Here is a 24,284-nt window from a genome sequence, read left to right as displayed (position 1 = left end):
GAACTCGACGCTGAAGTTAAAAGCCACATTTCATGCGTCCGCAAAGTCCGCAATTTGATTTTTGTGTAAACATTGATGATGCAAGCAAAAGCGGGATGAGAATTCGTTTCTAAATATCTTTTAAAATTGAGTCGGAACGAACATGTTTGATAATTAGATCTAGCTTTGGTTACAATGAAACATTTCGCCGATAGGAGTGAACCGTATTTTTGTATAGACTATATAGAGTGGTACCATAATAGCATTGTTCTCAAAATTTGGTCCACTTCCGACGTAAATGCCAGCTGAATAAGATTGTTACCTTGGATTCAAAATGGCGGCCCGATTAGGTGAAGTACTGCTATTCTTTTTTAAAACCTTTTTAATGGGTAGGCTTACACATAACCTATGCTTTGTATGATCCAGCAGTACGTAAAGAAAACTTTGATTGGTCTTGTTATCTGCCGAATAATATTACTTTTTAACGTCTCTGGACTATTGTTACAGTTACGACATTGTTGCCGCTCGAAGTCGAAGACTAACTTAGACTAAGTTGAAAGTGAAGTCAGAGTCTAGGCCACAACCAGGTTTCTTAAGTTTTTAGTTTAGTAGAGTGTTTACGGCGCTTGCAACTGCTTAAAAGGTAATATGATGAGCGCCAAGAGCTGGATATCAACAGAGAAGTCCTTGCAAGGAGTCGTGCCAGCTTACATACAGAGAAGTAGATCTAAAGGAAAAGGACGATAGTAAGGATTAGGAGAAAAAAAAAGCAGTAGTTTCCTGTTGCAGTTCAGGCACAGTTATGAGCATGACATTGATGAATCAGCCCATTACAATTTAGGCTACAATTTACTGTGCATAAGAAAGAACATGATGATTAATGTCCCTCTTTTGGGAATGGCCTAAAGACACTTCAGTGAGTAGCACCGCCCCGGGGGCTACTTAAGCTTAATAATAAGTATAATACGATCTTTTGAAACACTGTCTGGATCAACTTTCTCCAACCTCCCCCCCCCCCCCCCCCCCCCCCCGAAAAAAAAAATTAAATTACCTCCCCCCCCCCTTTTTTTTTCTCCTGTTCAGTAACTGTGGGCCTACCCACCTCTGATTTATTATTATTATGCTGACTCACAGTGAACATTAACATATATAAGATAACCATCAGTTCATGATCCAAAACTAGTAGTGTAAAAATGATATCTCTAAGGTCAAGCGTCATATATGTGTACCTTGAGATTTGAATTTGAAAGATAACATGGTCCATGAAGTTGAAAGATAACTTAATCCATGAAGTATTATAAAAGTAACAAATGTCTTGGCTACTGAGTGCAATGTCTCAGAGTCGCAAAGTTTAATGTGAGTCTTGCTGGACATTTGAATATGCAATTTGATGTGTGACACATATTCTGAAGGTGAAACATAAAATATTTTTTTTCAGTAAAGGTGCTAAATTGTCACGTTTGACTTTGGTAAAGTTTTAAAGTCAGTGCATGCTAACTCCAGATTCCTCAGTTTATATGAACTAGTGATACACTTACCAAAATAAGAAATTTGAAGTAACGGATAGGATGTTAGAACATCGCCAGATCAAGATGTGTGTATATTATAATATTATTGTTATATATATATATATATATATATATATATATATATAATACATGTTGATTAGCTTCTAAATAATATTTATATATATATATATATATATTTGATGACTAAACATGGCCATACTACAATCAAACAAAGAAATGCAAGATAAATTCAGAATAACTGTACAAAACAAATTCGCTCCCTTAGAAGAAATACAAGACATAGAAAAACAATGGGAACTGCTTAAAACATCTATAAATGAGGCTGCAAAAGAAGTCATACCAGAAAAGACAACAAAAGCAAAGAAGAAATGGATGACTGAAGAAATTCTTAATCTTATGGAGGAACGAAGAATAAACAAAAACAATTTGGAAAAATATATGAATCTTCATAAAGAAATCAGACACAAATGTAATCTAGCAAAAGAGACCTGGTTAAAAGAAGAATGTGAAGAAATGGAAAATCATTCCAATGCGAACTCAAAAGATCTACACACAAAAATTAAAGAGGTGTGCCATACAAGAACACGTGGATCAACAGGATGCCTCAAATCAAAGGATCGGAATATCATAATGGACAAAGACAAGATACTAGAACGTTGGACAGAATATATCGGTGACCTGTACAATGACAAAAGAGATGAACAAAGAAGAGTGAAAAATAACAACGAGGGACCACCAATCATGAAAGAAGTTCAGAAGTTGTCAAGGCACTACGAAAGATGAAGAATGGGAAAGCGGCAGGACCGGACAACATCACCACAGAGATGATTAAAGCTTTAGAAGACTTTGGAATCACCACGCTGACAAAACTTCTTAACAACATATATGCCACTGGACATATTCCATCAGACTTGTCAAAATCTATCTTCATAGCTTTACCAAAGAAACCCAATGCAAACGAATGTGAAACACATCGTACCATCAGCCTCATGAGCCACATAACAAAAATATTACTCAGAATAATTATGATGAGAATAAGAAATAAAATTCTCCCAGAAATAGCCCAAGAACAGTGTGGATTTATTGAAGGCAAAGGCACTGTAAATGCCATATATGTCATCAGAACAACAATAGAACGTGCCCTAGAAGTTCAGAAAGATCTTCATTTATGTTTTATAGACTACACCAAGGCATTCGACAAAATCAGGCACGACAAGATCATCGACATGCTGGAAGTTCTTAATATCGACGGGAAGGACTTACGGATTGTCAAAAACATGTACTGGGATCAAACAGCTGCAATGAGAATAGAAAACGACATCAGCAAATACATACAGATTAAAAGAGGAGTCAGACAAGGATGTGTACTTTCTCCAGACTTGTTCTCCCTGTATAGTGAAAATATCATGAGACACATAGAAGAAATGCCTGGTATCTCGATAGGGGGACATAATATAAACAATCTAAGATATGCAGATGACACAGTCCTAATAGCAGAAGATGAAGAACACCTGCAGAATCTATTAATTAAATGTCATCGTACAATAGAGTGACAACATGGGCTTAAACCTAAACATCAAGAAAACCAAAACGATGGTGATAAGCAGAAATACTCCAATCCCAACATGCAATATCAAAATCAATGATACCACCCTCAAGCAAGTACAACATTTTAGATATTTGGGGACCATTATATCATCAGATGGTTGATGTCACACCGAAATTAAAAGCCGCATTTGCCAAGCAAAAGCAACCTTCCACAAGATGAAACAGATACTAACAAACATCAATCTGTCACTGGAAATGAGGAAAAGAGTAATGAAAAGCTACATCGAGCCAATCTTATTATACGGGTGCGAAGCATGGACAATCAATAAACAGCTGGAAAAAACAATTATTGCGGCAGAGTTGTGGTTCATGAGACGCATGCTACGTATCCCATGAACAGCTAGAAAAACAAATGAAGAAGTCCTGGTTGAAGCAAATTATAGAAAACAACTTATCACGAATATAAGAAAACGACAGGCAAATTTTTTCGGACACACAATGCGGAAAGAAGCATTAGAGAACATTGTAACAACAGGAAAGTTTGATGGAAAGAGAGGTAGAGGCAGACAGAGGGAAAAGATACTGGACAAGATTACAACATGGCTGGGAGCAGCAAGAACAACAGACACCATTGCTGCTTCGAAAGACAGATGGAAGTGGAGGTCCATGATCGCCCACGCCAGTCGGCAAGGCACCGGATGATGATGATTTGATGAATAAAGCTAGTGCATCTTTTGGAAGACTAAGAGCAAGGATTGAAGACTGCTTTGGAATTCACACACTAAGACAAAGTTTCATAATCAGACATTGACGGTCAAACTGTTATTCATTATAGAAATAATCGTAGATTAATATCAGTCACTACTTAAAAAGTGAAATCAGAAATTTGTTATCAAAATATAATAAATCAAAATGCTTTCCATATAAAAATATAAAAGTTGCAAGAATTGAAAGGAAATGTGAATTTACACAAATGAATTGAAAGGAAATGTGAATTTACACAAATGGCGTCGGGTGGGTTGTAAAGAGAGTATCTTGTTGTGACCAGACATGAGATCGCTCAGATTATAATTCCATGTGACAACATCAATTTTGTCATCTCATGTCATGAGGGTTAATTGCTTTTTACCTGAAACATGTTCAATCCATTGAATTTGGAGAACTTTTCTTTTCTTTTGTTCTCTCCCAAAATCATTCAAAGCCATGAATGATTGGCAAGATGTCCTGTGAAAGACCTAGACATTAGTGTCCTTTATGACAAGATCCCTGTAACAACATAAATTTTGTTGTCAAGAAGTGTTAACAGAGGTACGTTTATTTCCTGGAAAACATTCAATCCATTCCAATAAGAGGAAAGTTTCATAGATATTTTCAATCATTTCCAAAAAGCAGCCAAAGTCATGATTGGTCAGCAAATGATTACCAGGGTGAGCTATTGTGTTTTAAAAACCTCTAAACAACTGTGTTCCTTGTGACAAGAAATATTAGCCTGACATCAAACTCCATGCTTGCCTTCTCTTAAAGCTGCTTTGATGATAAATAAAGGAATGACAACCGTTGATCACAATGCAAACACGTGAACACTTGAAAAAGTTGGATTTTAAAACCACAGAACAGATATTTTATTATCAACAACTGAAGTGCGTCCCTTGTGACTGTGTAACGAAAATTTTCTATTTGCATTGTAACAAAAACTACAAGCTGTTTGATAGATTTGAAATGAAATGATGTTTACAGTACTTTTTGACCTTTCATTGCTATTATTATAATCAAATGTTGGGTGAATCCATTCTCAGACTGTACTGCTTCTACTTTTCTAAGCTTCTCTCTGCTGTCTTAAAGGCAGCATGACATGTAGACGTTTAGACAATATCACACAAAAAACATGTGCAGCCTAAATAAAAGGTAAAAATGTAAAGATGTTAATGTCAATATCTCTCTGAACTTTGATGTGTACTCTTAAATGGTTTCAAGGTTTCTATGTCAGGTAGCCAGATAGTTTTGTTTTTAACAATCATACCGGAAGGAACAATTATTAAAGTCAGGTCGCCTTTTTACCTTGAATTATCAGACCTGCCACTCTTCCCGATTTAATCGGGATATCTCAATTTTTTTTCTCCATATCTCAAGCATCCCGTTCCCGATTTTTTTGTTCCTTCTGTTGCGCCAGATTTTTCTGAAAACTAACTCTGCCTTCATATATTTATAATTTATGTACCCCCATGGTAAATTTTAAAGTTGGCTTGGCAGTCACCCTGGGATTTTTTTAGATTTCATAGAATGGCAGGTCATATATATATACTAAACATTTATGCTTATAATTACATGTTTCTTTTTCTCTTGCTTACAATTGCAGGAAGAACGTCAATGACTCCAACAAACAAAGTGCTGAGTCAAATATGAAGGCCTTTCATACTGGTATTGAAGGAACATGGTTAGGTCGACATTTCAACTTCTGTGATTGGTTTGAGTTGGAGGCTCTAAGATTGTTTCAATGATCTGCTTCACATGTACACGGAGCTCTGCTGCTGTGCTTTACGCATACCGGTAACTGTCTTGGCCATCTGTAGAAATGGCTAGAGGAGATGAGGACAAGTATGGAGAAGGGAGTAGAGTGCATGGCTGGAATTGTCCACTGCATATGTTGCAGGTATGTTAAGATGCCACAGTGAGTGTGACTACACGTATTTATTTCATACTTTTTAATTTTGGGAATTTACTTTTCTTATGTTTATTTCAGGTCCTGACAGATATATATGTGTCATGACATGGTGGAATCAGGCGCTCTTCAATTTTTGGGAATGCAGAGTTATTGATACCATCTGAACGATTATTCATTTGTGTTGCTTTCAATGGAAAAAAAATGCATGTAGCTTAAACAGGGGTAGAGATATTTGCAATTGATGGAGGTGAGGTAGCCTGGTTTTGCTGGTAATATTGATAAGAAAATGGCTGCCAAAGTTTGGTGACTTCAATAGCTTAAGAACCCTTGAAAACTGAAAATGACATATTTTGTGCTTTTAAACGTTTTTCAGTAAAATTCACATGGAAATTTGTTTTCATATGAACATAAAAGGTATTTAGCCAAAAAACAAAATTTCGATAAAAATTGGCAAACTGGTGGAAAAATGCCTTTTTCTTCTATTTCATTATTTTGACGAGCGCCTGATTTCACCACGATGCCTTAACCCTCTAGACAGTGTTAAAGAAATACTGAAATTTGAAATGGTACACAGACGTATATCAAATAGGTAGACTTTGCTCTTATTTTAGAAAGGTTTATGGAGGGTCTATTTCTAGGCAGCGAGTTCTAGTATGTAAAACGCTGAATTATATTCCAACAAGGCTTACTATTTTCAGATATCATTATCTTAATTTAATGTGCCAAATATGTCACATATATGGTCTTTGAGGGTTAACCGCTATTATTTGGCAGTAATTTGTATTGTCTACACCTTGAACACAAATTATTAGGTGCAGTTAATCAATCTTAACAAACTTTTTATGTACTACAGTGGAGTCCACTTAAAATGAGTTCTGAAATAACGATAAGTCTGTTATAAAGACGTGCGCAAGCAGATGGAACGCACCACAGGGTATGGTGGGGTTGGGGGGACAACACAGCGGGCGAGTTAACCTGGAGCTCTTTCTTTCTGATCGCCAATGCTGAGCTGTCTACATCGCTAGCGCTAGAGAAAGAAACCTGATTCGATGTTTGATCAAGTAAGACCTAGAGGTTATGTTGAAGAAAATCATCACCAGGGGAGATGACAAAAAGAAATAAACGGAACACCAAACTCATAGATTAGGCCTACTTTATTATATCCTTTGAATTTATTACTGGGTCCCTTATAACAAGAATACAGCTATAACGGACTTTTGCACCAGTCCCCTCCCTCTGGTTATAGCAGGGTTCCACTGTAGCAGCTTTAGGTGGATGAGCTCTTTGAGTGGGGTACCATCAGTGCCATTATTTGCTGAAGAAGGTACTCCCTTGAAGTGCTTTTGTCCTATAATAGTGTGTCTCAATCAAAATACTCTTGTCTGAAAGTGGCGGGGGGGGGGGGGATTCAATAGCTTAACAGATATATACAGTTATACAGTCGAACCTGTGTAAGACGGAATCGCAAGGGAGCCAGAAAAAATTCCGTCTTAGACAGGAGAATTTAGGGTGAGATGGAACAGGCCCAGCCGGTGGGATCAAGGATCGTTTGTCCAATCGGCAAGCAGTGGTCAAAACTTCACACCTCTAAGCTAAGCTGCTATACTGTCTGATAATGACATGCTCAGTCTTACTTCCTACTTATCCAATTACCACCAGTGCTTGCCTTTCATAGGGCCACTGTTTGACGTATTAAAAACAGAAATATTTGAACATCTTTGCTTACACCCTTAACCCCACCCACCGGTGTAACAAGCACAGTCAACCAATGCCACCCCTCATGTAACAACGATTCGAGGAACTCTTTTCTCGGCTGGCCATACGATCAGGGCGGCAGGCATTTGTCAATTTCACACCTCTGGCATCTGGCTACCCAGAAAAGTTTGCGAAGTGGCTCACTACTCGAGCACTCCCTCAGGCAGTCGTGAGATTTCACACTCACTCTACCCTGACCATCTGCATCGCTCAGGGCTCACATGATGGGGTAACATCTACCCCCAAATTGCACCCCTACTCCCCTTCCTCGCCCTGCGGCATGGCCACGGCCGGTGGAACCAAACTTGTGAGTTTTGTTTCAAATCAGGGCTGAGCAGACAAAGCATTTTCCGTCTTAGAAAGGTGAAACCTCGGAAGGGAGCAGATTTTTCTTTCCGTTTTCACGTTGGACAGGTTTCCGTTTTGTACAGGAATATATCGAGCGGGGAGCGGGGAGATTCTGATAAGACAGGTTTCCGTTTCATACAGGTTTTCGTTAAGGCCGGTTCAACTGTTTAGTGTTTGTTCGCCTGTCAATCTGGATATCTGCAGTTAGATCCTCACCAACACTAGGTTTTTATCTCATGTTTTCTACACGTCTTTATTTTATGGTAGGTAGGATCAAGCCCCTATCTTCTCAGATCAGGATGAAAACTTTCTACGGTCTCATGTGGAAGTTTTGCTTTCACAAGATCACCTGACAGTTTTAAAATTGAAAAGATTAATCCTTTGTGTGTGTGTGTGATTTTACACAGATTTAGTTTGCTCATATTATGACTATGAAATGTCTGGACAGCAGTGCAATTTTGATATTTTTCTTTTATGATGGGTGTGCACTGAAAAACCAGTTCTTCTTCATTACTCAAAAAGCAGGAATGATTGTGACACATTAGAAATAAAGTATAATATAACAAAATATTTAAGGTTAAGGGAATGTAGCAAAAAGCAAAAAAAAAAAAAAGCAAAGGAAGTAAGAAGAGTAACGTAAGTAATGCAGCTTTTTGATCAGTCTATTTAATTTATCAAAAGATACTTTCAGGAGGTCCATTAGGTCCTGAGGTATGTAGGGGAGTGCAAAAATAGATGTATAGTTGTGAAAAAAGAAAATGGATACAATACTTGATAATATTTATTAAACAATCAAATGAAAATTCCATATATATACATGTAGTAATAAACACAACATTTGTTACTCAGATACTCAAACTGCTTACCGTCAGTATTCACGCATTCCTCAAATAATCTTGATGAATTGAGTATCATAACAATGGTGAGACACTTACTGTATACCTTCTTTTGCAACATCCCCCCCCCTCCGCAGTACAGAGCAGTGAAACTCTTCTGTTAGTATTGCAATGTCATTTTGATAAAATGATGCCCTCATACTGCAGTAATTTATTTGCAGTCCTCATCATAGAAATTAATTGTTTAATAATGCTTGTTATTATCTCTTCTTTTTCTTACAGGTTCTGGCTTGGATAGTAATCGTTTATTTCATCATCATCACAAATGGATGTCTGATACCCAACCTCATCTCTAATGTACAGATTCCCTTGTACTGTGTATCCTTGTCTCATAAGGTCTGATTGGGATTAAGCATTTGTCAGATGTTGATGTAAATATTGTTTTAGAGCTGTAGTGCAACTAGCCATGTGATTTAAATACACGAAAGCTGCAGACACCCGTGCTTCAATGGTGAAGCTGAGATGGTTATTTGGTTGAGCATCTCTGTCTGCTAAGATGCAGTATCCCATAATGGTGTATTCAGACCAAAGACCCACGTCCGTCCGTCTAATTAACTGACAGTAGCTGACTGGGGCTGTTGAGTTCATATCACACCACATGTTTATTTGTTGGAGGGTTTTTTCTCCTGGTAATTGGGGTCACACAACATTAGTTTTTGTAGTTTCTTGGGTATGTTTCAACTGAGGTCAAATTGTATAATATCTGGTGTGTTTCCACACCAAAATTGGACCGGGAGTACGAATATGATATGAAATTTAACCATTTCAACAAAAAGTATGTTTTAGAAAATTAACCTGGCTGAACTTACCCCCACATCATTGAACCTGATAGAATCAATTTTAAAGTAAAGTTGACTTGACAGGCTCACATCCAACTCCCTTCATTGGTAGGACACAAGACTTGGGTCTGAACACCTGCAGGTGAGATATAAGTATTAAATTGGTCCGTCTGTGTGACGAAAGGACGCGGCTCTTTGGTCTGAAAGCACAGTTACCCTAGGTTATCCTTGAAACTGACAGGCTGGCTGGGTCAATGCAGCCTGTGTCTAAAATGATCTAACTTGTGTTGATGGCAGGTGTGAAGCATTTGGGCTTTATTAAGATAAGTAATAATAATAGTTCTTTTGGGAGGCTTAATAAGCCTTATGTGCCCCATTGAGGGGGGGGGGGGAGTGTCAATCCTTCAGAATGTTGTTTTTGTCAGAGAAAGTTTGTTTCATATCTATGATCTTTAACTAGTCCAAGACAACCTCCATCCTTGTTCTGGGGCTGGTGTTGACACTTATTGTGGCCACAACACTAGATCCCGCGGACAAAGCTGTCAGGGACAAGGGAGGCAACAAAAATGTCCCAAAGTTGGACAGAACCAAACACAAGCATGCAATTGAGAACCAATCATGTGCCCTCTGCCAAGTTTTTGTGTGAGTATCAAAGGGCTTTGGTTTTGGGTTTTTTAGGGGGATTGGGGAAATAATGGGGAAGATGATATGTTCCAGGGTTTGTACATAGTGACTGTTAAGGATCATTGAATAAGAAATAACACAAATACTTTAAGCTTTTCCCAAGATAGTTTAAGTTATATCTTTAGAAAACCTCAGTGAGGGAAAAAATTTGTCATTGATTTTATTGTAATTTTGATGACAGCAACATGAAATGTTAAAACTATGAGCCAGAATGGAAAGTTCGAAAAAGACTATGGATAGGATTAGTTTAAATATATTGCTTGCTGTAAGTTAATGCATCAGGGTGTGGGAATGACAGCGTAAATTTACCCTGTGCAGCCCTACTGTAGAATGCATTATTGCAGTAAACCATCAGGATGACCATTGTAAGTCTGGCAAGACTAACTGCAGACCGTTTCATTGTGGTAGACCACTAAGTGGACCCGCAACATACTCATTTTTCAAAAAGATCTTCCCACTAGAGAAATGTGTGGCATACCATGATTACAGATGTTTGTTTTAGATCTGGCCTCGTATGGCGATGATGGATTTGATATCTTACAAATTTAAAACTGGAAAACTTGGAATTCTTTGGTGTACATCTGTGTGTATTATTGTGTTTTTGTTATGTTTTTCTCAAAGTAGGAAGGTTTAGGATTTACCTTGTAGAATTGTCTTTGTTTTTATTACTTTTGGAGTTATTTTGGTGAGTGTGTCATGTAGAGTCCATGTTAATCGCCATGTTAATCCTGTCTCCTTGATTCCTTTAGCCAAATGTCTCTTTATATTCAGGGGGCCAAAATCGAAACACTGCAGTGCCTGCAATAAATGCGTGTCTGGATTTGACCATCACTGTCGGTGGCTGAACAACTGTGTCGGGGATCGGAACTACAAGTGAGCATTTTCTGTTGGTAATGTTTCTTTAAGCCCTGCATTTTCCAGTTGAAGATAGGACTGCATCACTTTGTTTCATTTTATATTGATGTGATTCATTGTGGTGAAACCAGACGCTCGTTAAAAAATAATGAAAGGGAAGATGCTGCCATTTTTAAAATAGTTTGGCAATTTTCATCGAATTTTTTTTTTGGCTTAACACTCTTTATCTCCATTTGAAAACAAAATTCTGTTTTGATTTTTCTGAAAAACTTTGATTAAAAGCTTTAAAAAATGTAAGTTTTCAAGGACTCTCATGCTTTGAACGTCACCAAACTTTGGCGGACATTTTCTTGCTAACTTTACCAATAAAACCAGGTGGCCTCCACCTTCAATCGCAAATATCTGGACATTTATTCTAATTGAATGGGTGTTGTTTTCATCCAAAGATAGATAAACCAACAAGCTTTGAGATGATACCAATTACTCTATATACCCAAAAATTGATGAGTGCCTGATTCCATCTATTTGTGACACATAGATGGTAATTTGTATCTGCTGTTGCTGAAATAATGTTTAAAACATTCAAGACTGAAAGTTATTGCCCTGCATGATAAATGTACTGAATTTAGTTAAGAGGTAGTATTTTGGAGTTTTCATAATTATTGAAGACTTAACTAGATATATATATGGGGGTTTTGTGGCCTCGAGGTTAAGATGTTGGTCTCTCATTCAATAGATCCCGGGTTTGAAACAGGATAGCAACAGGAAAATTTTCTTCTCTGGGCTCCTGACTCTTTCTGCAGCCTTTTTGCTGCTACTCCTTGGCTACTTCTTACTGCTGTCTTTCAGCCTCATCCCTGATCTTCTAGTTGGAAAGATCTACACCTAGCCGTCACGGACAAGGGCGAAAAATCTCGGAGATCCCTTTGTGGTCCAAAAATTGATAAGAGTAGGTTTTGGCCGCCACCGGGGCACAATTCAAAATTTCCTACCAAATGAAAATGTTTAATGTGCCCCGTGTGCTCATATGACCTTATGCAGTTGCAAGCGCCGCAAAACACTTACCAGTGGGTAGTTGGCGGGTGCTCTGGTGCGGGTTGCTTCTTCTTTCCTATCAAACATCTATCGTCCTTATCTCCCCTTCTTCTTTTTTATGACTGTTACTCTCTTGAAACACCTCTAATCTTCTGGCGCTCATATGACCTTATGCAGTTGCGAGCGCTGTAAAACCTCTACTAAAACTAACTGACTAAAAACACTTACCAGAATTTTTTTAAAAACAAAAAAACTAGATATTCATTGTCTACTGAAATTGACAAATTGACTTACAGCAGACTATTCTCAGTGTTTTGATTTTTGAAAGGGTATATTTGGTGTAACAAGTGAATTGCAAGAATGATTTTTTAAATCTTGTCCCTTCAGTATGCCATTTGATGGAGTTGCAATAAATCGGGACCTAATTATGTTTATATGTTTGTAATTTCCAGATGGTTTTTCGCAACCCTGATTTTTGCAATCCTGGCGTCACTGATGGTGATATGTGTCAGCATCTGCCTTTTTGTGGGATTTTTCACAGACAAAGACAAAGGAAACATTATAAAATCCTATAGGGGTATGGAATTACCTTTTTATGTTTTCACCTTTTCAGTGCATCAAATTTTGCTGTTTAGAACGTTAATGATATAATATGTATGTAATACTATTGCTTGAAGAATTAAACCACTTTGTTTTGAGGAATAAAAAAAGGGGTACAAAAATAAAATGGATGTAAGGCAAGCACGGATCATTTGTGACAATCATCTCCATTGCATTATTGATCAATTCTAAGGTGCTTATGTTTGTCGGACCTTTCTTTTGCAAACCTCAGCCTCACTGAAATAAAACGTCAGACCTGATGAATTAGTATCTTGCAAGGTTCACTGTTGGCATTTGACAGATGTCAATGTTGTATGTCGAGCATTGTTTGTTAGCAGTTGATGTTCACATGGCCCTGTCTTCTTTGAAAGAGGATTTTTTTTTCACTGATGCCATGTTGAAATCACTTTTTATTTATTCATGTTTAAGTACCACTGTTTTCTTTTGATGAAATGTTGTCTTCATTGTCTTTATGTTGAAAGCACATTTAATTATGGTTCTTACATGTAAAACAAGTGTCAGATTAGCTGATAACTCTTTGTGAATAACTTTTTTCTTGTTTAGTGTTGGCAAGTTCTACTCAAGAGTGAACTATTTTCGTTCTTCTCTTTGCATTGTACCTACTTTACCAATACCATACTGTTTCCATTTTTAGATGCCTTTCTAGACTCTATATAGTATTTACAAAACGCAAGCCTTTCTTGCACGAAAGCTTTATGTGACAATATGATAAACATTTTTAGAGACAGACCTTAAAGAGTGTACTCTGTTTACTATATAACTGAAAGCAGGCAGGCCTTTCTTGCACCAAGGTTTAATGCAATGATCATTTACTTTTTACTAGCTGACGGTTGGAGGATGCCACTTCGTCTCCTCAGAACTATTTTCTCCAAAGTGTCCAAAGTAAAGAGGCACTTGCACAGAATAGTTCTGAAGTGACGACTTGTAGAGCCGCCTTTTTTTAATCTCCCTTTGTTTCTGTGTCTCTTTCTTGCCAAATTACTGTTATTATGTGGATGTGCTTCTTTTTACTCAAAAAAAAATGTTTCCGTTTTGCAGACTCTGTCAATTCTGGCGGGTCACATTCCCTGAAGTTTTTCGAGCTACCGGTGCCAGACGGAGCCTTCTTGACAGTGGATATCCTCACGGCACTGCTGGCTTTCATCGCATTTGGATTCCTGGTCCATCTGACACAGTTCCACATCTGGCTCAGTGAGTCCATTTAACTCCTTTTCTCTCTTTTTTTGTCCCGATTAATGTAATACCAGAGATTGTTCTAACAAAACGCTGCCGTCTGTGCTATAGTGGTTAGTGCATCACTGCAGCACACAGAAGATGAGAATTCAATTTACATTTTTATCAAATAGATCCGTTTGTTGGCTGGGATGTTGTATACCCATCAGTTCAGGTTGGCCCTGATAGGCAGGGTTGAATTAGCCTCTTTGGCCTAACTCACACTGTCTATCCCAGGATTTGCTTGTGGGGGATAAATAAAGTTGACTTTTTTAAAAAAGGAGTTTTCAGTCTGCTTTGTTTCCTGGCATCTTTTTTTTTGTATTGGTTAGGCAAAAACGGTAAAGTTAGACCAAGAGCATGTAACTTTGAGGTCTTGCACAGATGCATGACAAGGAAAAATCAGGATAATGTTGATAGGTTTTTTGTTTATACAAATTTTTTGAGCAATTGAGCAAAGAAATTAGGGGCAAGTCATGATAGCCAATGACCATTTCAGATCTAGCACTTTTTGAAGAATATGAAAAAAAGGGAGGCTTAAAATGTGTACAATTATTGTAATTGTCCCCAGTATGCAAGGACATGTCCACCTACGATTTCATCGTCATGCAGAGAGAGAAAGCTCGAGCCAAGGAGGAAAGTTCTCTGAGTGCTTTGTCCTCACCGAATTCTCGTTCACAGCCTATCAAAGTGAGTTCCATTACTGTTCATTCAAATCACTGACTTCCAGGGGTTCAAATTTCGATTTAACAGTGGCTGCCAACATTTCAAGAGTGTTTTAGAATATTAATTGTCGATAACTATTCAAAGCAGACACATATAATTTTTGCTATTTATCATTTTTATGTGTGTTTAATTAAGGGGAAAATATATTTTCAATAGGTCTTATGCCTTAATATACATGATTATTTGAAGTTTGTAAATAAAGAGATTTGATCTCGTAGTTTTTCGTTATGTTTTCTTTAGAGTATTTTTCAAAATAAGCAAGAAGATAACAAGGAACTCAACAGCCTATCAAGGAGTGTTGGCCTATGTATACAACCAGGCAAGTCAAAAGTAGTGAAGCTAGGAAAAGTTTCAAGCCCTGTTGTGACAGTGGAAGACAGCCCCCTGGAAGAAGTGGACTCCTTTACCTTCCTTGGAAGTGTCATCGATGGTAAAGGAGGAACTGAGGCAGATGTAAAAGCAAGAACCACCAAAGCAAGGTCAGCATTCAAGCAATTATCAAAAGTCTCCAAAGCAAGCAGCATCTCACTGCACACCAAGATTCGACTCTTTAATTCAAATGTCAATTCTGTGCTCCTCTGTGGCTGCGAAACTTGGAAGACAGCAAAGACAATGCTGAATAAAGTCCAGATTTTCATCAACAGATGTATGAGGAGTAGCCTAAGAATGAAGCAGCAGGATAGAAATTTCTAAGGAGAGCCGTCAGCAAAACCAGACAGGACATGGTCAGAAACAACAAGATCAGAGAAATGGTGCGAACAACACCTGTCCTCCACTACATTCGAAGGCAAACAGTCAGGTGGTTTGGACATTTCACACATATTGCACCTAACCAGCTTGCCAGTAAAGCCTACTACAGGAAAGTATCAGGGTACAAGAAAAGAGGAAGACCAAGAAAGACCTGGATCCAGGGTGTGAAGGCTGAGAACATACAATATCCCACCCAGCCAGGCCATCGAACTTGCTAGAGACAAGAAGCTCTTTCTCCCCTCGACACCCTAGAGGTACAAGAGGACGGATTAAGTAAGTAAGATAGAAAAAGAAATGAAGAGCTGTGGGAAAGGACAGGACAAAAGGATATAGAAGTAGAAATTCAACTAAGAAAGTGGTGATGGACACACCTATAGAAAGCCCAAAGGAAACATCACAAGACAGCCCCTGCAGTGGAACCCACAGGGAACACGAGGCATGGGTAGGCCACGGGAAACATGGAGGAGATGTGTGGAAAGGGACGTGAGAGAGATGAAGCTCACTTGGAACGAGCAAGGAAGGGATGGCCCAGGACTGAGATGTATGGAAGGAGCTTGTATGTGGCCCCTGCCAGGGGTGAAAGGCATTGATGATGATATTTCAAAAGAATGGTAAGCGGGATGAAAGTGTAAACAAACACAGTTTTGGTTTAGAGAAACGCTGTTGATTTTGAATGGAGTCAGTTAATGTGTTTTGGGTTTCGGTGTCAATCATTTTTTTCCCCCACATGTACTGAAAGATATGTTATAGCTTTTTAATGTAAATTGTGTTGTACATTGTCTTAAATTCTGTTCATAACAACATTAAGAACTTGGAAAAGTTATCATGATGATGACAGTCCTATCACTTTTCAGGCAAACAAGATTACACCCAGTAAGCAGCAAAGTTCAGAAACGCACATGACCAAGTAAGTATACTATAAAATACAATATATTTAAGTGCTGTTGTATGAAAGGTTGTTCGTACAATTTTTCTCTCTTCTATCATCATCTAGCATGTGGTTTATTCTTCTTGTGTGCACACATTTGTATGTGGCTGGAAATTCCAGAATATAAAAAACTAATTTTGTAAAAATTATCTCCTGATCATATGAATATAATGGTTTTTCATTCTCCATCCGCAGGTTCTATCTTTCAGTCTTCTTGCTTTTCCCAGCACTAAATGATCATTATTGTGTCAATATACCTCTCTTTGTTCATAGTATAACATTATTTGTGAATGATAGAATGTACATGTACACACACAGCTAAGTATAAAAGTTATTCCTATAATGGCCATACCCCCCGGGGCAGTGCCACTGACTAAAGTGTCTTTAGGCCATTCCCAAAGGGGGGACATATCTCGTTCAAGCATAGTAGAATTGTAAATGGGCTGACTCATGTCACGCTCATAACTGTGCCTGATCTACAACAGGGAACTGCTGCTTTTTCTTTCCTGATCCTTACTATTGTCGTTTTCCTCTACTTCTTTTGAATGTTTGTCACTCCGTTGTGACCTGCTATTTTGGGGAGCCTTGATAGTCGAAGCAGACCTTGTGCTGTTGAAGCTAGAGAGGTGAGCAGTCTTAAATCTGATTCCCTGTAAAGATTTCTCTGTTGACAACCACCCCTTGGCGCTCATATGACCTTATGCAGTTGCAAGCGCCGTAAAACCCTCTACTAATTTAAAAAAATTATATATATATAATGGCCATAGTTTGTTGCCTATGTTCTGTGCCTAGAGTGAAAAATGGACAATTCAAGATAACATCATGGAGAGGCTGTTAGTCTTTGACAGGCTCATTTATGTGCATTACATGTACCTTATGCATTCTGATGTGTTTTGTATAAATGTGTCACCTGTGTTTGTGGTGTATCGGGTAGACACTTTGCTACGGCATGAAAAAGGCACGACTTCGGTTCCCATGTGGGGAGTTTGTGGTATGGAGTATTTCTGTCCATCTACCGAGTTCAAATTCCTCTCGCCTGGGTTGGCCCTGACAGGCAGGGTTGAAGCAGCTACCCTTTTAGATAATCTAAATAGTGTCAATGAGGGCATAAAACATTATATGGTATCATAATGATAAAATGTGAAATATCTAGAGCTTTTTTTTTTTTTGTAAGTGTTTTACAGCGCTCGCAACTGCATAAGGTCATATGAGCGCGCGGGACACACCTAATATTTTCAGTTGGTAGGAAATTTTGAATTTTGCCCGGGTGGCGGCCGAAGCCTACTCTTATCGATTTTAGACCACCAAGGGATCTTTAACGTGCGCAACTTGCACACGGGCCCTCCGAGATTTTTCGCCCTTGCCCGAGAAGGCTAGGTGTAGATCTTTCCTACCGGAAGATCAGGGGTGTGGCAGAAAGACAGCAGTAAAGAGGAGCCAAGGAGTAGCAGTAGAAAGGCTGCAGAAAGAGTCAGGAGCCCAGGGGAGGGGGCAAAGGAGGTGAGGGGGTGGGGGCAGAAAGAGGAGACGAAAGCAGACAACAGAACATTGCTAGAGAGCAGAAAAGGGGGAGAAAGGAGACAATTTGTTGAGAAGAAAATTTTTCGGTCGCTACCCGGATTCGAACCCGGGACCTTTGAATGAGATGCCAACACCTTAACTTCTAGGCCACGAGAGCCCCTTATTTAGAGCTTACTTTCTGGTATGGATACAATATATTACCATGCTAGTTTACTATATAAGTATTGTCATTATTATTTTTATTATATCATCACTATTATTGTTGTTATTGTTATTATTATTTTTATTGTCATGATTATTACTTTTATTTTTACCTATTATCAATATTATTATTGTGTAAATTTTTGTCCTCCGCCAGATCTGAAGAAGATTTGAAAAAATATCAGACATCTCTCGAGGAAAAGGAACAGATGGATGGAGGGGAAACGCCTCCGCCTCTCTCAAGCCCCATCAGAGATGAGAAGGTGCGAGAAACTTAGGCCGCTTTTTCTGTCCATTTTGATAGGAGTCATTGCTTTGAAATGATTTCATAATAATAATGATAACAATAATAATAATGATAACAATAATAATAATTACATTTATATAGGGCATATCCATGCTCTACAGCATGCTCTATGCACTTTACAGTCAATATTAACACTCCCCCCACCCCCCTGCAGACCCTAGAACACACAGTAACATTCAAGGCTTCCCAGGAAGCATACAATAGAACACAATCAATTGATTGTAATACTCTGAAAAGTGGCCAAAAAATTTTACAAAGCTATGAATTTTACTAAAAAGCATTTAGTATGTAGGGGGAATAGAACCTATAGTGAGAGCATTGATAGTGAGGTAAAAAGTCGACAATGACAGCCCAATAGGAAAAAAACATTTCTTAATGACAGCTTTACTGGTTTGCCCAGGACTGTGAGGGCTGGAGAGAGATTTTCTATGATCACAAGAGTCCCTTATTGATTTGTTTAAAAATATTTGTCATTTTGTATTCGTTGGATTCTCTTCATCTGCTCCAACTGTCTGTTTCGTCTTATTTTTTACCAGCAATTTCAGCAATTTCATAAGCAAAATCCACCCACTGTTGATATAGGAATATAAGAGGTTTATCATTGAGTGTTTTATCATTGCAAGCAGTGGTTGGGTGGGGGGTGGGGGGGTGGGGGGGCGCCACATACAACTGGTAGGTCTTATTTCTTTTCTTTCCTTCTGTTGTTTCTGTCTGCCTGTCTTGCTTTTCCCTGCACTAAATGACCAATATTGTGTTGATGTGGTCTGCTTTACTGAAACAAACCCAAACGAGATTCATCAGTTCTGCCTTACTTTTCTCCTCAGTTTGGGTTTTCCCATCAAACAGAAGAGCCCAGCACATACACAGCTCTACGCAAAATGAAGAGGAAAAAGAAGAAAAAAGCTGTGGCCGTAGGTAGAGGCGACCCAGAAATGCAAATAGCTACCATAGGTCAGTAAATGGAACTCTTTATGAGTGTTAACCCATTTTTTTTCCTTTTTTAAATCCCATTGTTATGAGAACTATTAATTATCTACTGATAATTGTGTGGTAACTGCAACTCTGGGAGTTATTTAAGAGACAGGACCTACAAACCCAACATCTATCTCCAATAGGACAGAGCTTTGATAATTCTCCAATCACTCCAGGTTAAGAACACCCCAATGGGGATTTGAACCTGGGTCATCTTTACCATAGCTGGGCACTGTACCATCTGAGTGCCCCTTGGTAAGAGTTATTACGTTTACATGTCTCCAGTTTATTGCAAATGAAGTGGAAAATGGCAAACACTTTGTAAGAGTTTTAATTTACCAGAAAATTTGATGTTGAAGGTGGACAAATTATGGCTGCAGGCCAATGCTGATCATGGAGTTTCTTGCAGCTCACGGAAACGTTTGGTATACTTTTTAAAACAGAAATAATAGAAAAATTTCCTATTTTTTAGATTTTGATTAATCATTTTATTATAAAATGCAGGTTTCATCTTGGTATTTGTTTATCAAAAGAAAAATAGTTATTTAGCAAATAGTATAAAAGGTTTGGCCCTTATTTTAAAAGGTGTGACCTTTTACTGTTAATGGCCCCTGATCCGAAAAATTTACTCATCCGTGAAATGTCCCACTTTTGTGGAAATAAGGAGACACAGTAGAGTTTAAATATGCCTTAGATTTAAACAAATTGACCCAGGCCGAACTTACCCATCTTATAAGTCTGTGTGTGAATCTGAATGTCTGAGTGTTTGTGTGTGTTCCTGTGAACATATACATTTGCTTGTTATTGTAAAGTTTACAAGAAAATGATGTTCAATCTGGGTTTTCCCATCAGAAGGATGTCAATGAAGCTGTAGGAACAAACCACTTTTGCAAAGAGAAGAAAGTTGTGTGTGCACGTGGGAATCTATTCACCATATGCAAACCGTTGCACTTTGTTTTAGCTTAAGAATTTTCTTTTGCTTCCAAATATGTATCGAACTTTTCAACACCCATTGACAATGCTATTTGTTCTTGTGAATATTCCCTCAGACAATTCTGCCATGTACCATCATAATGGGCTATCATCAGGGATGACCAGTGACGATTGGGCCATGAACAAGCGCAAGAAAGCTGGAGGTTTCCGCCCCCATCCCAGTTTGTCCAACTCATCTTCCTCTGAATATCTTCCGCACGGGGACTCAGCTGCAAAGCTGAGCCTCAGCGACAAAAAGGCAGCAGCAACGTCAGACGAAGAGGCTGATAATGAGGATCTCAACACAACGACGATGTTCTCTGTAAATTCCAGTGCTCATTTTTTCCCAGACGGGAGCCTCAATTACAAGAACAGCCTTCAACCACTTCCTCTGACCCCGATTCCAAAACGGAAGTGGCCTCCTCAGGCTCAGCAAGATATCCCACCCTTGGATCTGACCGCGTTGCGTGGGAGCACGGAAAGTACGAACTCCTACAAACCTTACACGGGCACAACGCGGTCATTTGACACATACAGGTTCACAGGAGACCAGAAATCCTTGTCTCCCTTGAAGCCACTACAAGAAGTAGCTTATGATTCTGGAGTCTAGTTCCAGTACAGCTAACTTGTCAGTGACAAATGAGAATAGTAAACAGCTTTATCTTCCTATGATTTAAGTTTCTATGATGTTGACTCGGAGCTTGTGATATTTTAAAGTCTTGGAATCTACAGCTGCTCTTAGAACTTTGGCATTCAGAACAAAATTGTTTGCTGCTTTAAGACGTCATTGTGTCTTTGGACAATATTTGACCATTTCATTGATTTGCCAGCTGTGGCAATTTTTATCCCAAGCCATATATGTTTACAAATAAAAACATGAAATTCTGCATTGCCGTGTCACAATTACACAGTTGCACAAAGGGACAAATATCACAAATGCATGCATACACTAAAGGGTACACATCATTTTTACATACATGCACTAGAGGGCATTCATCAAATCTACTCATATACACAAAGTGACGCACTAGTACGTTTACTCACATATATATATATACAAAATAACACACTATTACATCTACACACATACACAAAATGAAACATATCACTTCTACTTTCATACTCAAAATAACGCCTTTCACATCTTCACTCGACCTCAAATGACACATGTCACATCTAGGGACAGTCACACACAAAAGGAGATTGTGTCACAAATGCTTGTTCATATCACCAGTGAACGATCTCCCTATTCCACACTGGACATTGCGGACTGCTGGGACACAGCACCTGTGAACTTACAGACAAGTATTACTCTTATCCAGTGTTTAAGATAAGGACTCGTCCTCCAACTTTGCTGTCTCCGCAAACATTTGAGGAGACAGGCCTGAACCCAAGATGATGACCTTATAGGGAAGCTATGGCATTACCCATCGCAACAAGGAGGGATAACTGCCGTTTTCACCGTTTCAAAGAGGCTCTGTGTGCATGGAGGCACAACAAACTTTAGAAAAAAGAAGAAAAAGTTGTGTGTGCACAGGGGAATCTTTTCACCACATGTGCAAACCATTGAATTCCTTTATAATGTTTGGGGGGGTTTTTTGGTATTTTTTCCGTTTGTTTCCCAAACTTAAAAACTAATTGACTAATAGCTTCAACAAAAATTTCAGAGATCTTCAACGTAATTTTGTAATAGGATGGGGGGGTTGTGATCCAATTCCTTTCAGGCATTGAATTCACAGATATGCACACTTACTAATGTCACATTCTATTCTTTCATAGATTTCTCTGACTTAGCACGTTTGTGTAAGTGAAAGAAATCCATGTACATGTAGATGGATATGCAAATAACTAACATGTGGACATATGCAAATTCAGAATCTATTTTTAATGTTAATTGGACTGTCGATTTGTACAAACTGGTAGATCTGTTTCATACTGATCTCATTGCACATAGTCATTTTGACATCATGTTCGTTTTAGGTGATCTGCTTTTGTATTACATATTTTAGTTTTAGTCCTGCAGTGAGCAAAGCTGGGTGTGTGTCGGCCATTGCTTCAAATGCCATGGCTGTGAGCTTGTGCAAATGCCACAAACGTAGAATTCCAAGTACTTGCATGTATGTTGATGTGCTTTAACCAGTGTCATTATTTTGTGTCACGTTTTTGTGCAATTTACGATGGTGGAGAGCCCTACACATGTTTTTCATTAGATCTTCAATTACATGAACATGTCACATTAACAGCTGCCTGTTTTGTAGGTTTGTAACTCAACATTCCAACATTAATAAGACAATGAGTTGTTTTTTAAATTATTTTGACTTTGTCTTCAAGTGATATGCTGTGGCAAAGTTACCTGTTCACTTTACCAGGATTCTGTTGCATGTATTTGAAATCAGATTGACTTTTGGGTGTTTGGGCCTCAGTGTTCTGTGAAAATGATGATTTATTTGTCAAAAGAATACTTGTTTTTATGTTTATATATCTGAATTTAGTCGATTTGATTTAACTGATTCACTCCATGATTATTTTGGCCTCTTGATGGAATTATTTTCTGGGTTCTAAATTTGAGTGGAGGGTTACATCACGTTTCATGCAAAATGTCAGTAGTTTCTATTTTTAAAATATGCATTACCATACTTCAAATGAAAGATAGATAACTGAAAAGTGCACATGACAGTGGTTTGAGAGGTGTGGTGTATAAGGTCGGTACTATAAAAGTATAATACGACCAAGATCACAAAATTTACAATCAGCATTTTTGCTTACTTGATCCCTGGTGTTGAGGAAACCACTGTTTGCTGGTCATAAAAGGCTTAAAATGTCAAATAATCCAATTGAAAGTTAGTATAACCACAACTCGAGTCGGTTAACTATATACACAGACATTGCGGGGTTCGACAAATACAAATCAAATGTTGGAGGTGAATTGTAAAATCTCAGGTCCTCAGCCAAAATTTGAAGGGAAAAAAAGTAAAGGATCGAAAAAAAACTCCAAATAAGAACACTTCTGTACACACAAGATATAATCTTTGAAGTTTACAACAAAAATGAAATCAGTATGATACATTACATTGTAATCCTTGATAAAAATTAAACAGAATGGTACTGCTGGAAACAGTCCTAGGGGCAGAGATATGGCTGGTCAGAACAACTTTTACAAACTTAAAGTGATCTCTTTCTGTTGGTGGCACTGTGGCGGTGCACACAGTTCCTGTCCTTGCAGATGAAGTGAATAAAGTCCTCTGAGCCTCTGAACAGCACTGAATATTCTTGTTCTGCCTGTGTCCGTACAGCATTTTGCTCTGACTAGCTGCTCCATCAACAAGCTCACTTATAAGTGTCTCCTTGAATTAGGGGAAAGTTGTTTTCTTTGTAGCCTCTGGTCTTGTCAGGGAATACAGAACTAATACGCAGTGGAAAAGTATTTTTCACCACTTGTACATTCGAAGTTTCCGTAGTACGTGATCACTTGATCCACTCTGCTGCATCCATTCATGGCCGTGTTATAATCATATACAACAGTTGGGTTTTCCTTTCCCTTCTTAGTTATTGTGCCAGTGGATGCACTGGAAGAAACAACATTTGCCAACAAAATCATTTATAGATGTGCATAATGAGTCGCATGTCTGTCTTGTCCACAATACTTCTTACTTACTTGGTTATTTGGGTGGAGAATAGGCATCATTGCAGGCGACACAATGCCGTAGCTGCTCCGCCCTCCTCTCCAGGATCCATGAAAGGGTCTGCTTGCTGATCATGCCAGTTATCAGCTGGTTGGATATTCTTCTAGCTTTTCCACGCAGGTTGCTGTCTCTCCCCAACCCTCTGGAGATACCAGCTTCCCTTAGTCTATCCATTGTGAGTGAAGTGGTGCCTTCATCCTCTCTGTGGTGGTTGAACCATGCTGTCAATTCTGCCATGACCTGTTGGTGGATCTAATTGCATGGTGCGCCAATCTCAGCCTGACCGGCTAGCTTTTAGCACATTCATTGCCTTGAACTCCT

The 24,284-nt window shown here is 38.5% G+C and overlaps 1 protein-coding gene across 1 annotated transcript; it reads left to right on the top strand.

The window, feature by feature from the left end:
- Positions 1 to 40: 40 nt before the first annotated feature.
- On the top strand, positions 41 to 23,269 carry LOC101848693 (palmitoyltransferase ZDHHC1). The gene is made up of 12 exons (XM_005109250.3): positions 41 to 329; positions 5,413 to 5,706; positions 8,940 to 9,035; positions 9,963 to 10,138; positions 10,952 to 11,053; positions 12,523 to 12,647; positions 13,730 to 13,882; positions 14,475 to 14,593; positions 16,234 to 16,286; positions 18,187 to 18,292; positions 19,161 to 19,287; positions 20,358 to 23,269. Exons 2-12 carry the CDS (start codon positions 5,629 to 5,631, stop codon positions 20,888 to 20,890), a joined length of 1,668 nt encoding a protein of 555 aa, XP_005109307.1. The 5' UTR covers positions 41 to 329; positions 5,413 to 5,628; the 3' UTR covers positions 20,891 to 23,269.
- Positions 23,270 to 24,284: the final 1,015 nt, after the last annotated feature.

Source organism: Aplysia californica, unplaced genomic scaffold, assembly GCF_000002075.1.
Source record: "Aplysia californica isolate F4 #8 unplaced genomic scaffold, AplCal3.0 scaffold00758, whole genome shotgun sequence".
Taxonomy (NCBI): domain Eukaryota; kingdom Metazoa; phylum Mollusca; class Gastropoda; order Aplysiida; family Aplysiidae; genus Aplysia; species Aplysia californica.
The sequence above is the reverse complement of the archived record's forward strand: the minus strand, read 5'-3'. Positions and strand labels throughout refer to the sequence as shown.

What these genes read in the sequence shown, in the direction of transcription:
- LOC101848693 (XM_005109250.3), top strand. Translation starts at nt 5,629, where the DNA reads ATGGCTAGAGGAGATGAGGACAAGTATGGAGAAGGGAGTAGAGTGCAT. An exon ending in TACAGATTCCCTTGTACTGT is followed by an intron (nt 9,036 to 9,962) that starts GTATCCTTGTCT and finishes AACTAGTCCAAG; the next exon opens with ACAACCTCCATCCTTGTTCT. An exon ending in ACAGTTCCACATCTGGCTCA is followed by an intron (nt 13,883 to 14,474) that starts GTGAGTCCATTT and finishes AATTGTCCCCAG; the next exon opens with TATGCAAGGACATGTCCACC.